This window comes from Acinonyx jubatus, chromosome C2 (genome assembly GCF_027475565.1).
Source record: "Acinonyx jubatus isolate Ajub_Pintada_27869175 chromosome C2, VMU_Ajub_asm_v1.0, whole genome shotgun sequence".
In the NCBI taxonomy this organism is placed as follows: Eukaryota; Metazoa; Chordata; class Mammalia; order Carnivora; family Felidae; genus Acinonyx; species Acinonyx jubatus.
This window is the reverse complement of record NC_069384.1, coordinates 104,583,353-104,598,160: the sequence shown is the minus strand read 5'-3', so window position 1 is coordinate 104,598,160 and position 14,808 is coordinate 104,583,353. Positions and strand designations below refer to the sequence as shown.

Sequence of the window (14,808 nt, the reverse complement as noted above, 5' to 3'; positions counted from 1 at the left end):
AAGTATATATTTTTAAAAACGTAAGGAGTGAGGCATTTCTGTCTTTTCTAGTTATATTAGCCAATAGCTGTCAAGTAAGTAGGGGATGAAGGGTTAGTTTCTCCTCTTAAGGCTTTTTCTCAAAAAAATTGAAGGTTGTTTTGCTTTTTGGGGAGTGAGGAGGTGAGTCATTCATCTATCAGTCAACATCTTAGGTTTTCATTATGTGTGTGGGGGTGGGGTGTGTGTGTGTGTGAATTGTTTGAATCATGTGTTTCTATGATAATGTCCAGGAAAGAAAGGCTGAGTACATTCTGATGATACTGAAAGAGCTTGTTGCTGATAACATTTTTAGTTTCACAATTGCTAGTTAACATCTCCTGGCTATTACCTGTTAGAGTTGTGAGAAATACAATATGTGAGTTTCCTAGATAAAGTCACCATTTGAAGCTTCATGAGTATGGTTACCATCTTTGCAGGTCAAAGCCAATTATGTAGGTTGTGACATATTAGACATTTACTAACAGCACACATGCTAATTTATGTTCTTTTGTAAGCATAATTATTACTTTAAAACTTAACTTTAGGGGCGCCTTGGTGGCTCAGTCGGTTAGGCAGCCGACTTCAGCTCAGGTCATGATCTCGCGGTCCGTGAGCTCGAGCCCCGCGTCGGGCCCTGTGCTAACAGCTCAGAGCCTGGAGCCTGTTTCAGATTCTGTGTCTACCTCTCTCTGACCCTCCCCCGTTCATGCTCTGTCTCTCTCTGTCTCAAAAATGAATAAACGTTAAAAAAAAAAATTAAAAAAAAAAAACTTTAAATTATCACTTTAAAATGTTTTAACATTACTAAAATCATTTAAATAAAACACTTATTTACCTGGATGTTAAATAAACTGCATTAAGAGACTCTCATTCCTATATTTGAGTCCTTCAAATCTTATTTACTAAAGCTTTATGAATGGTTAGTCAAAAGTCTGTTATCCTCAGATTTGAATAATGTGTGGGCTACCTTTAAAGTAACAATCATTGTGGCCCTCCGGGATCAGGTAAATTATTATAATTTTATATAACTACATGAACATAAAACTAAGTAAAAACGTCTATGGCTTGCAACCTTAGTACAACAATAAAATCAAAATAAATCTACAAAACAGAGATAAAACCAACACAGTTCTAATTAACATTAATTTTATCGTGAAAGATGATGTTTTGCCAAAACTAAATTGCCTTTCACAGCATGCTAGTGGTCTGATGGCAGGTATGGGTTCTTTTACCTTCAGCAGGCCTATTAGCTGCCTACCAAGTGATGTCTTAGTTCTCTCACTTCTTTTTTGAGCTATTATAAAGTCTGTCTTAGTGTACCAGCCTCTAATACCTTTTGAAGTGAATGCATCATTTGCAGGTTACATAAGTTTATATTCTTGTTAGCCTTCTAGGAAAATGTTTGATTAAGAGTATTGGTTTTGGTGCAAATCCTGGCTCTGCTGCTTAATAGCCGTATCCTGTTGGGCAAGTTGTTTAGCTTCTCTGACCACAGGCTTTTCATCTGTAAAATGGTGATAGAAATTGTACACACGTCATAGTTTGTGGTGAAGAGTCAATAAAACAGTCCATAAAAACTGCTTAGCACAGCCTGGTACCTACATGTTCCATTATTTGGCATCTGCTTAGTTACGATTCAGACACGGTCCCTGCAACTGCATAGATTACTTGTTTGTGAACTGGTCCTTCAGAGCATTGCCGTCCAATAGAACTTCATACAGTGATGGAAATGTTCTGTCTGTGCTGCCCTGGACAGTAGCCACTTCCCACATTTGACTGTTGACCACTTAAATGTGACTAGTACAACTGAGGAACTGGATTTTTAATTTTTAAAAAATTTTAATTTAAATGTAAGCATCCCTGGTTAGTGATTAACCTATAGATAGCACAGGCCGAGAATATATTTGTACAGATGTTATATTATTATGTCAAGTTGAAAACAAAATTTTAAATGTCTGAGAGAACTTGTGCATACCCAAGAATTTGTCAGTGGACCATGGTTTTGGAATCCCTTCAGTAATTCTGTGGTGCTTTGAAGCTGTTTCTCTTCTGCTTCTGTTCTCTTAGTTCTGAAAAATGGTTTTTTCCCTCCCAGGAAAATTAACCTTTCAGCATTTTGTTTTTCACAGCCCATCCTGAAGCTCTTGGCAGCTGGAATATTATATAAAGGCAGTTTATCAGGCACATTCACACTTAGGCTTTTAATGAAATCTGTGTATTCCAAGCTGGCATCTCCTACCAAAATTAACATTTACTTCTCCCAAACCACTCACAGATCTGTATGTAATACACTCATTAATGTCCATTTACCTGCAGTCATCTGAGATAATTTTGATAGCGGCTGGCCTCCTCCATCTTAGGGTCTTGAGGAAGGTTTCATTTAAAAAAAAATTTTTTTTAACGTTTATTCATTTTTTTGAGAGAGAGCGAGCAGGGGAGGGGCAGAGAGAGAGAGACACACGAGAATCCAAAGCAGGCTCCAGGCTCCCAACCAGCAGCACAGAGCCTGATGGGGGGCTCAAACCCATGAACCGTGAGATCATGACCTGAGCCGAAGTCGACCGCCCAGCCGACTGAGCCACCCGGGTGCCCCTAGGAAGGTTTCATTTTAAAGGAAGAGATGCCCTGCAGACAGTAGATACTCATGACATTTTTTTTCCAGTGAAATAGTGTATGTTTACAAATGTTTAATATGCACATAAAGTGCATATTCTTTTTACGTCATCATTAGTGGTTTGAGGTAAACACTGAGCTGTCTATGTATGTGTCTCTTTAAATGACTTCCTTAATGTTGGTCATTATTTTGCCATTATTCTTTCTGGGTGTTAATCCATCTGCAACTCTCTTCTCTGGTGTTCTGTCACTCCATAACTTCCAAGTAGTAAACACAAATAGAAACCATCTGATTAAATTAACTGCAGAGCTCCTATTTTCAAGTGACTGTCTTCAGTTGTGGAGATTTAAGAAGAAAACACTGTGTCCCAGGGAAGGGAGGCATTCCAAAAGAAGAGGTGAGTTCTTTGGAATGTAGGTTACAAGAACAAGAACCTTAGATGGACTTTTAATACTTTTACTTTCCTACTTATGAAGTAAAGAATTGGCATAATTAAACCCATGAATTACTTTGGTGTTGTATGCCACCATACTTACTCCAAGTAAAAACAGGAAAGAGAATTTTTCTTCCAATTTATTTTATTTTTGAGAGAGACAGAGAGACACAGTGTGAGTGGAGGAGGGGCAGAGAGAAAGTGAGACACAGAATCCAAAGCAGGCTTCAGGCTTGGAGCTGTCAGCACAGAGCCCGACGCGGGGCTCAAACTCATAAACCGTGAGATCATGACCTGAGGTGAAGTTGGACACCCAACCGACTGAGCCGCCCAGGCACCCCAGGAAAGAATGACTTTTTAAATAAATTTTGTAATGAAGTTTTATGGCAAGGTCATTATGTTCAAAGGAAGAAGTAAAAATGGTGAAATGCGGTTTTTCATTTAAACCAGGAGTTATTTCGTTTTGGTAATTACCTAATGCTGTCTTAAAATTTTTTTTCCTCCTAAATCACTTTCAGGTTTGAATTTACACATAAAAAACAATCTGGTGGTGCAGGCCAGTTTGGAAAAGTGATAGGTGTACTGGAGCCTCTGGACCCAGAGAACTACACTAAGTTGGAATTTTCAGATGAAACATTCGGGGCAAACATTCCAAAGCAGTTTGTGCCTGCAGTAGAAAAGGTAAAAACAAAAATAGCTTTCTTACATTTTTTTCAACAAGCTTCTTAATAAAGGTATGAAATCATATATTTTTTAAAAGTTTTATTTATGTAATCTCTGCACCCAGCATGGGGCTTGAACTCACAACCCCGAGATCAAGAGTTGTATTCTCTTCCGACTGAGCCAGCCAGGCACCCCTCAAATCCTATTTCTTTCACATCGTCTCCCATAGTTCATTTTAGTTACAGTCCTGCTTCTTTATCTGATTGTTAAGCTTTCCATCTGATTTAGAATCTTCAATTCATTAAGTTCAAGAGCTATAAATATATGCTATGACAATGTGGGGGAAGTCATTGTTTCTTAATCATAGTTATTATATTTCTTTTGATAAATTGAACCTACCTCATTAATTGTAATCAATAATTAAGATTCCCAACATCTCGGTTCTCCTGTCATCTCTGCTACTTATTAATGTCATCTTTGGTAAATCATGGTGTTCAGAGGCAGTTTCTTCAACTGAGAGTAAATAAAATACTTAAACCTCAATCCCTCACAAACTTGAGGACCAGATAATACTCTATGACATCTCTTTGTAAATTGCAAAGTGCTTTGCACATACAAGGGGTTAGTGCTTTGTTGGCTTATCAGGTCACAGGCTTTAAGACTGTTGTAAACCTTCAGCAACTGTCTGTTCTCATAGATTGAGATTTTTAAGTTTTCATTTACCCTTTTAACTTAGAAATATTTACTAATAGATTTTAATTTTGGCTTTAGTGGAGGAAGCATTTTTGGGGGGGATCAGTGTATTTCATTCATCATACTTAATTTCAAGACAATATTTCGTCATTCTCATACTTTTGTCTTCTATTCTCCAAGATTAATGTAGGTGAAGGAGAGCTTATATTTTTTCCAACATACAGAGTGTACAGTCTTGCAGTGTCGTAAATACATTGTATTGCATGTGCAGCCATGTGATTGTTTGCCAAGAAAAACTAACTTGAATTGGGGGAGCTCTACAAATATTTAGGTGAAATGACTGAAAAAGATTTGCAACCTTATCAGATTATACCTTTAAAATATGTTTAGTTTATTATTTATCAGTCATACCTCAGTGAGGCTGTTTATTTTTAAAAAACTGCATTAGGAAAAATAAAATTACTTTTGAATTCTGGTTCTTACTGACGTATATAATGCTAAAGCTATAATGTATGATCTGCCAATGAGGCGCAACAGGGATGGGTGTCTGGTCGGAGCTCAGGTCATAGCTGTTGAGCCAATGCCAGTTTTGATGGAGGTACTCTTACTCGCCTTTCCTCTGTTTCCTCCTTTTAAGATTAAGAGCAGGCTGTCTGCATAATGGGTTGTGACAGGTATGCAATTCCTGAAGATGGTAAGGGTTAGCACTCAGCATCATTTTTAAAACAGTTCACACCTTTAAATGATATGCGTTTCCAAGGTATTGTTCATCTAGATGCCACAGTGATAAAACTTAAACAGTGAAGGTGTTGAACTTTTTAAAACTTCTCTTTTTTTCTTGAGGGATGAAATGTAGTATTCATAAAAATGCTTAACTTCTAAACAGTAAAATGTTTGGGTATTCTTGGTAATTCATCTGCAAGTGAAATCCATTCACTCCAGAGGTTGTGTTCATTCATTAACAGGGGTTTTTGGATGCCTGTGAGAAAGGCCCCCTTTCTGGTCACAAGCTCTCTGGGCTCCGGTTTGTTCTGCAAGATGGGGCACATCACATGGTTGATTCCAATGAAATCTCTTTCATCCGCGCAGGAGAAGGTGCTCTCAAACAAGGTATTCTGAGTCCTGGCACTTGTTCCAAACTGTGTCTGTTTTCCCTGATAGACCATCAGAGCCTCAGAGGGCAGCCCTGCCTTCTGTTTCAGTCTTGTCCCCCCAGAGCACTAGGCAACCCACCAGGGAACATGGCAGGTTCTGGGCATATATTTATAGAATCGAAGTGAGGACAGGTTGCTGTGTTCTCTTTTCTTACAAAATTAAAAGCCTACCTTGTTCTCATAAATTATCTAGTAATTTTTGTCTGTTTAAAATTTATAGATAATCTGTAAGTTCTGTTTTTTTTTTTTTTTTTTTAACGTTTATTTATTTTTGAGACAGAGAGAGACAGAGCATGAACGGGGGAGGGTCAGAGAGAGGGAGACACAGAATCTGAAACGGGCTCCAGGCTCTGAGCTGTCAGCACAGAGCCCGACGCGGGGCTCGAACTCACGGACCGTGAGATCATGACCTGAGCCAAAGTCGGCCGCTCAACCGACTGAGCCACCCAGGCGCCCCTAAGTTCTGTTTTTAATAGGGAAAATAGAAATGATCGGAATTCTAAGAAATATTTTATAGAAACATTACAGTCATGCTATTTTTAGTGACTTATTTAGATGTCAGGGATTCCATAATTTATAAGTAATTTTCTTATGTATGATATTGTAGGCTTTTAGGTGTTTTGAGGATGGCAAAGTATTTTGAAAGAACTCGGTAAACTTTACAGTGCAGACCTTGTGCAAAACTGCTAACATTGTGACCCTTTCTCGCACAGAATAAAGGTGTATTAAAACCCTGATGAACCAGAAACCTAAACAATGGCAAATATATCTGATCCATTGCTTTTTTTTTTCATGTTTGTTTATTTTTGAGAGAGAGAGTGCAAGCGGGTAAGGGGTAGAGAGAGAGGGAGATTCAGAATTGGAAGCAGGCTCCAGGCTCTGAGCACTCAACATAGAGCCTGACACGCGGCTCGAGCTCAAAAACCATGAGATCATGACCTAAGCTGAAGTCAGACACTCAACTGACTAAGCCACCCAGGCACCCCTGATCTATTGCTTTTAAAAGAGAAAAGCAAGTAACACAGCAATTTCACATCAGGGTTATTCAACAAAGGAACTTGAAACTTGTATCTTGAACCCAGAAAGTTTATTCTCTTTGTCATCTGTTCTGTATTCATTATTAATAATGTCCATAAGTGTCTTAACACAGGGCAATTATATTATGATTCACAAAACATCTCAGAAATATTTTTATCAAAGAGTATCAAAATGGACAGTGGAAAATCAGATAAATCATAGCACATTTTTTAAGCATTCTATAAATCACAGTTTTATTGATTCTGTATGAATTTTGGACTTTGATTTCATGTTGTTCTTCCATTTGCATCTATGATCAGGTGTGGGGCAGTGGTTGGAGAAGGTCACTCATTTCTTGACCAGGCTCTAATTCCTTATATTACTTAAACCAGTGGAAGCCATTCATAATTTGTGTTTTCGTTTTTCACTTGTGAATAGGAGAGAAAATCCTTCATTTTCTTTATTAAAAATGCAGTCAAAATCTGTGGTTTGGAAATCTTGTCATAATCTAAAGATTGTGTTGATAGGAAAATGGGAAATTAAGTCACAAAGAAAATAAGATTTTGTTAGGCATGATTCACATTAAAACACCTATCTCTTGGGGCGCCTGGGTGGCTCAGTCGGTTAAGCATCCGACTTCGGCTCAGGTCACAATCTCACAGTTCGTGAGTTTGAGCCCCGCATCAGGCTCTGTGCTGACAGCTCAGAGCCTGGAGCCTGTTTCAGATTCTGTGTCTCCCTCTCTCTGACCCTCCCCCATTCATGCTCTGTCTCTCTCTGTCTCAAAAATAAATAAACGTTAAAAAAAAAAAAATAAAAAAAAAACAAAACACCTATCTCTTCCCCTCTAGGATGTTTATCACTTTAATATATATTAAGATAGACAAATTAGTTATAATCACTTTATGTACTTTTTTCAGCTTTGTTGCAGTATAACTGACAAAATTGTAAGATATTTTAAGTGTACACATGATGATTTGATATACATATATATTGTGATACATTCTACAACTACAGTTAAGTTAGAAATCACCAATTGTTCTATGCTGGTTCTTGACTGGAAATTGGTAGCTTTCCTGAAGATAGAATTTACCCAAAGCCAGATAATTGGTATGGTTGTCAGTTAACAACTAGCCTTATCATCTTTTTTAATTGCTCCTGTATGAAACATAATTAAATGTAGATATATATGCCCATTGTATACACGTACATATCCATGAAAACAGTCTGTATGTGAATATTAACTAAACAGTTGAATATGTGCCATTTGCTTTTTTAATTATTTAAGTGTGATTAACTGCCTGGTGGGTGTGCACTAGATGGTAATTGGGAATTTTGTTTTTTGCCAGGTAAACGTGTAAATAAGCAGGATACTGGCATGAAAATTAATTACTTTGCTGTTTCCCCATCTGTTACTTAATCACCCATGACTAAAAGACAAAAGTGTATGAGGGTAAAAGGAAGTTCTTAGTTCAGTAAGAAAATCAACTTTTCATTCATATTCCTCTGTTGAATGCCATATGAGAGTTTGGGGGTGAAAACGTTAATAAATGAGCCCCGTATCAGGGTAGCTGAGGCTTATGAGCTATTCTCTATTATCAAAATGGGAAGAAAAATAATTCAAATTCTCAGGTATGTTTTCGTTAAAAAAAATGAAAATTGGAACTGTGTTGAGTCACAGTTTAAACTTTGTCCTGGAGATTAATCAGTGATGTAACTAAAACTGAAATATAAAATTGGAGGTTCTGCTTGGCCACAGGTGTGACCATTGCCATCATTTTCTGTGGCCAGGTTTTAGAAAAAGAACTATGCTTGGTCTCCCCAGAAACATCACACTTGTGGCAATCTACAAGAGAAATAAAAGCCTGGAAATAAGGGTTAGCTCATTTAACTTGACAGTCCCCTTTCTTTAATCTCCTGCCCCATTATGTGATGGGCTTTGAGTTTAAATCCCAGCTCTGCTCCACATTTACTGTGTGGAGATGTGCAAGTCATTGGAACTTCCCCCAGGCTGCTTGGAGATAGTAATTCCACAGTATTAAACGAAAGAATGTAAAATTAAATATAAGAATGTATTTGAAAACACTTGAGCATGCAGCCTTGGGCAGTGAATGCTAATCACTCTTTCCTTCATGTTACCTTTGACTTAGTACTGTGACATGCCACCCAATCCCCAGCTTCTTGCCTCAAGTGGTCATAATAACATGTATCGATCACTTATGTGCTATGTCTTATGCTGATCATATCTTAATGTTCACAATGACCTTACAGTTGAGAAAACCTGGGACTCAGAGCAGTTAATTGAATGGCTCAAGGTTACATGATAGTGGCGGAGCTGAGAGTTAAACCCCAGACAGAAGTCCTAGTCTTTGACTACCGCCTCATATGGCTTCTTCAGAATCTGGCCTGGTGTTATCAGTGTTATTCCTGGCGGGCTGAAATAAAAATAATATCCTGGTGTTATTCCTGGTGGGCTGAAATAAAAATAATATCCCGCCTGCCCACCACTTCAGGCTTAAAAGTTCCCATGCTGATACTGGTGTCTTTACTTGTTATCGTAAAAAGCCGTAGACCACATACATGGATCTGCTTGAAGAAAAAAATGCTTTTAGGAGTTGGCTGCCATGTGGCTATTGAATATTAGCAGGGTGAATTATCTCTGGAGTGTTGTCACAGGGGGTTAGAAGAAGGCGTGAGTAAGGGCAAGATTCTTTGGAAGTGAGTCAGCCAGTGAATTGAGGGAGGAAGAAGGGTGTAAAAGGAGAAAAGCAGGATGTGAGAATATGAAACTGAGAACTGGACAGGACATCCTCAACAATGAAGTATGTGCACTGTGTACTTAGCCCTTCCTTCCCTTTAAAACTGACCCTTTCACAATCTAGCTCTTATGTTACTCACCTATGAAAAATACTAGATAGTGTGTACTAAATCTTGTCTGCACACATCTTCCTGGGTGCCTTTTTCTGCATTAATTGCATTTATTTAGAGCCAAGGAAGCTCTACTGTTGTGAGAACCCAAGACGTCATGAGAAATAGAGCTGTTTCTACTGCATAGAATTGTTAGTCTGCTGTTTTAGATGTCTGTATAGGGTTCTCCGGGGCTTAGATGATAGAGCTTAGGAGTCTGCAAAGTTCAGTTATTTCTCTTTTTTAGAACAAAATTCACTAATTAGGACTAATTAGTCAAAGGTAGGTCTGAGCTTTGATTTGAATTAGAAAATATTTCAAAGAGATCCAAGTATATTAAATTGCCTTCCTTATAGTTATTGCACTTAAGCTAAGAGTGTCTTTAGGAGAAGTGCTTTAATTAATATACAAGAATGATTGCTAATTAATTATAAACAAATTAATGCTGGGAAAACTATGATTATCTTAAAATATTTTGACATCTTTTCTGTGTTTTGCTTAAAGTTTTTATTTAGAGATAATTCATCCAGTCGAAGGCTGAAGTAATACTCCATACTATCATAACATTAAATTTAAATATGAATGTTTGAAATTTTATTCTATTCTCTTCACATTGTTACAGTTAAACCTCAGTCAGCATTTGTCACAGTAAGAGGTATTCTGGTTACATATTAAGGGGGATAAAAAAGCAGCCTGGACACACACATTGGACATACACATTTTAATGCTTCAATGTCTCTTAGCATCCAGGGTCTTTATTTTGCAGGTGAAGAAACTTGAGGCCTGGTTTCTTATTAGGGGCAGGGCAGAAACTTATGAGGGGCATATAACTTATTAGGGGTAGGGCAGAAACTAGAACCCTGGTCTTCTGATTCTCAATAACATGTTGAAATTGTTTAGAAAAGGAAAGACAGATCTCAGGTGTGACTTGATAATTTTCTCCAAATATATGATAAAAGTTATTTGATGATAAAAATAATCATCTTCTAGGGACCAACCATAAAGAATCAGTTTATCTGGTCAAAGACTTAACAGTTAGTTGTCTTTATTCCTGAAAGTATTCAGAGGGAGAAAATAAGTAACCCTCAAATGGATAGTTTAGATGTAAAGGACTTGATTGAATGTTATGTGAAGACCTCTTTTATATTATTCTCTGCAGCTTAGTAATGTTTAAGGATGAAAATAAAGTAATGGAAATATTAGTACTATAATTATGTATTATCTTATTGGAATTTCTGTTTAGGAGAGGGACTATTACTGCTACTAGAAAAAAGTCCAGGTCAAGTATTTTAACCTCGTCACTCATGTGTATACCTTTGGAGGACACCCTCTATTTTCTTTTTGTATATCTAGTAGAAAAGAGTTACCATTTGTCTAAAGATTAATAAACTAATTTGTAAATTTTTTTTAATCCAGCTTTGGCAAATGCAACATTATGTATTCTTGAACCTATTATGTCTGTGGAAGTCATAGCCCCAAATGAATTTCAGGGACCAGTGATTGCGGGAATTAACAAGCGCCATGGGGTAATCACAGGACAAGATGGGATTGAGGACTATTTCACGCTGTATGCAGAGGTAAGTACTATTGGTCACTGACAATCTTGCTTTTAGTAACCACAGAAGGAAATGAAAGTTTGTTTTTGGACAGTGTGGAGCAAATTGACACATTATCCTGGTTACTTGAGTGTTGTATTTGTGGCTTAGATATGTGTGGCAATTTTTATAATTTGCTATTAGAGCAACTCTTAAGTTGCTAAGCTAAAAATAAGATTTATGTGTGCCTTTATGAATATGTCGTTTTCTTACATAGTTATGTGTCTTTCTCATTATAAGCTTTATTTGTATAGCTGTTTTATCATTTTCTCCCTGATTTGCTGGGATCATATTGAAGTCCATTGCCTGCATATATCACATTACATAAGGCCACCTAGAAGACACTACTATCAGCATATTGAGGTGTCCAGAGGGAAGCTGTATTGACGTTTTCATGGGAGAAACACTTCTCGCTGCTTGAGCTGCAGCCAGAGTGTGGAGGTTCTGAGGAGGGAAGGCTGTCAGTAGTGTCCACCCTGTGAAACAGAAAGATTTGGTTTCTAGTTGTGACTGTCAAATGAGTGTGTGTGTGTGTGTGTGTGTGTGTGTGTGTGTGTGTGTGTGTGTGTTATTTATTTTGAGACAGGGAGGGAGGGAGAAAGAGGAAGAGAGGGAGTACGCCTGAGCTGGGGAGGGGCAGGGAGAGAAGGAGAGAGAGAATCCCAAGCAGGCGCCACGCTGTCAGTGCAGAGCCCTACATGGGACTCTGACCCATAAACCATGAGATCATGACCTGAGCCAAAATCAAGAGTTATTTGCTTAACTGACTGAGCCACCCAGGCACCCCTCAAATGAAATTATTTTTAAATAAGGCTTTTACTTGCAGTAAAACAAAAATAGATTTCTCTGTCTTTTAATTCTTTTAAATCAAGAGTAGTTAGTAGAAACCCAAGTCTAAAGGAATTACAAGTCTTTTCTAAAATATTTTTCAATAAACAATACTAAAATATCTACTGTGTTTGTTTTCAGGTCCCTCTAAATAATATGTTTGGTTATTCCACTGAACTTAGGTCATGCACAGAGGTAAGCAGGTGTTTAAACTTTACTTTAGTGTTCTTTAAGAAACCACCCTACACAGCACTCAAATATGTGAAATCTTGTCTTTGCATGACTTTTCCTTGGTAGTTGTACCACAACAAACAAACAAAATCTCTTTTGTTGTTGTTTTAATTTCTTAGGGAAAGGGAGAATACACAATGGAGTACTGCAGATATCAGCCATGTTCACCAGCCACACAAGAAGACCTCATCAATAAGTATTTAGAAGCTACAGGTCAACTTCCTGTAAAAAAAGGAAAAGCCAAGAACTAACTTCCCTCACTTTAAGCTTACTAGCTGTAACCGAATCTGCAAGATTTAGATACTTTAATGGATTCCAGTGGAAAGAACTCACGCTGAAACAAATTTTAGAAGCCCTTCCTATTATATTCAGGAACTTCTGTTATATTCAAAGACAATTCTATGTATATCTCAACTCTGTTGATTGGTTTTATAGTTCATTGAAACACCTCAAATAAAATATGATTATTACTGAAATATATTTAATATTTAAGGGAAGAGACTGATTTCAGTTATACTTCTAAACTTAGAACGGTATGTCAACTTCCTTTCTGAATTTTTTGTCCTAAGAATTTTCAGCATCTAGAAGAGCTAAAACAGTACAAAGAACAGGCCTGTACAATCCATCTAGACCTTATAATAATGAACAACCTTGTTAACAGTTTGTTCATCAAGTAATTATATTGTCATATTTGCTTTATCTGTTTCTATCTCATACCTTTGTATTTAAATTTTTTTTAATTATTGTTTTGCTCTGAACAATAATTTGAAAGTGAATTGCATGTATCATGACACTTCTTGGGGTGTCCTCTTTTAATGAGCAGGCTTTTTTGTGGAAGGCAGCTGTGCTCACCACTGTACCACCAACGCACACTTGAACAAACTTTTTTTGTTTAAGAGTGGATTTCATATGTTCTCAGTAGAGAACATTTCTCAGATTCTTCATGGGAATATTAAAATGGCTAGTAAATTTCTAGCTGTTTTATATATAGGTGATTGCTTCAACTTGTGGCTTCTGCACATTTGTAACTGCCTGTTTTTATGTTAGTTTCTTGTGGACCTTTGAAATGAAAAGCAGATGCTTGCATATTTTATTCTTACCTATTTTAATCTCTCTGAAGCTCTGAATAATAAAATATAATTTACGTAGTTGCTGCCTTGTCAGTTTCATTCACTTGGTAAATGCTAGTTGAATTGGGGTCTGTTGGAATTTATCATATATTGTATTCACTGACATGGTGAAAGAACAAATTTTAAGCTTTTGTTTCTAGAATAGGTGGGACTTTCCCAGACAGTTCTACCATGTTGTTTAGAATTACTTCATCCCCAAATCATCTGATGTGACAGACATATCCTGGTCCTTTCCCTTAGTGGATAATAGAGATAAAATAATTATTTTAAATTCCTTTTTATTCTTGACTTATAGGTTTGGCTTTATAACTTAAGGTTTCTAGAAAAAGATTTTTTCAAGTATTGAGCATGTTTTCAAGGCATCTGCTAAATGGTTTAAATGCACTATCTAATACAGTTTTCACAACCCTATGAAAGTACTATTACTGTGTCTGTTTTGTAATAGAGGAAGCAAAAACACAGAGAAGGTAAGTAATTCATCTAAAATCACACAGCTTGTTAAATTTTCAAGTTGATAAATAGCTGTATTCATCAAACCAAGTTCATTTTCCCTATGAATATGTGTGTTGCTGTATAGTAGCATTAAGCCTGAATAATACTGTTGCTTTGGCATTTCATCAGCCTCTTCTACTATTAGTGATGACTTTGAAAATTGTTCCCGATGAGGAAATACCTTCCTAGAATTTAGCTTAGTTTCTCTGGCTATTGCCAATAGTTAGGAATATCGGAACTGTGATGGATAAATTTGGATGTGTTTTTAACTTGGTAAACATTCTGCTTATAAAGACAGACCATCAGAAAAGAACCTAGATATTTAATCTAACACCAGCATTTCATAGGCAAAAACACAGGCTGGCTGATGGGAGTAACAAGAGTGGGATCACATAGGGACAGATGTAGGAACAGAACCTGCATCTCTTGCCATCTCTTGCTAATTAGTTTGGTTAAAATTGGAAGAGACCGCATCCGAACCAAAGTCTGTAGCCAAAAAAAAAAAAGAGAATATTCATAAATGAGGGTTTTTATCTATTACTCTAATGAAGGATAATTGTTGGCTAATATTTTTTTAATGTTTTATTTGTTTTTTTGAGAGAGAGTGCAAGCCGGGAGGGGCAGAGAGAGAAGGGGACAGAGGATCCGAAGAGGGCGCTGCAAGAAAGACCATATTACTTGTGTTGGAGACAAGTAACAGCTCTAGGTAGTCAGTATTGCAGTGATTCCCAACCCACTAATTCTGACTGCACTTTAAAAGTCACATGGGGAGTTTAAGAAGAAACTCCCATTTCCAGCCCCTAGATACTTGAATCCTTTGGATTCAAGATCTAAAGTTTTCTTTTTTTTTTTTTTCTCTTTTTTTTTTCTCTTTTTTTTTTCTCTTTTTTTTTAATGTTTATTTATTTTTGAGACAGAGACAGAGCATGAACGGGGGAGGGGCAGAGAGAGAGGGAGACACAGAATCGGAAGCAGGCTCCAGGCTCTGAGCCATCAGCCCAGAGCCCGACGCGGGGCTCAAACTCACGGA

At 37.2% G+C, this 14,808-nt stretch overlaps 1 protein-coding gene across 1 annotated transcript in view; it reads left to right on the top strand.

Moving 5' to 3' along the window:
* The window catches only part of GFM1 (G elongation factor mitochondrial 1), a 46,171-nt gene extending 32,867 nt beyond the window's left edge, over nt 1–13,304 (top strand). Inside the window, exons 14-18 of the mRNA XM_015066011.3 lie at nt 3,587–3,749; nt 5,390–5,534; nt 10,919–11,079; nt 12,067–12,120; nt 12,276–13,304. Coding sequence (XP_014921497.1) covers nt 3,587–3,749; nt 5,390–5,534; nt 10,919–11,079; nt 12,067–12,120; nt 12,276–12,407 — 655 coding nt within the window. The 3' untranslated portion in view covers nt 12,408–13,304. The remainder of the gene's footprint in view (nt 1–3,586; nt 3,750–5,389; nt 5,535–10,918; nt 11,080–12,066; nt 12,121–12,275) is intronic.
* The last annotated feature ends 1,504 nt before the right edge of the window (nt 13,305–14,808 follow it).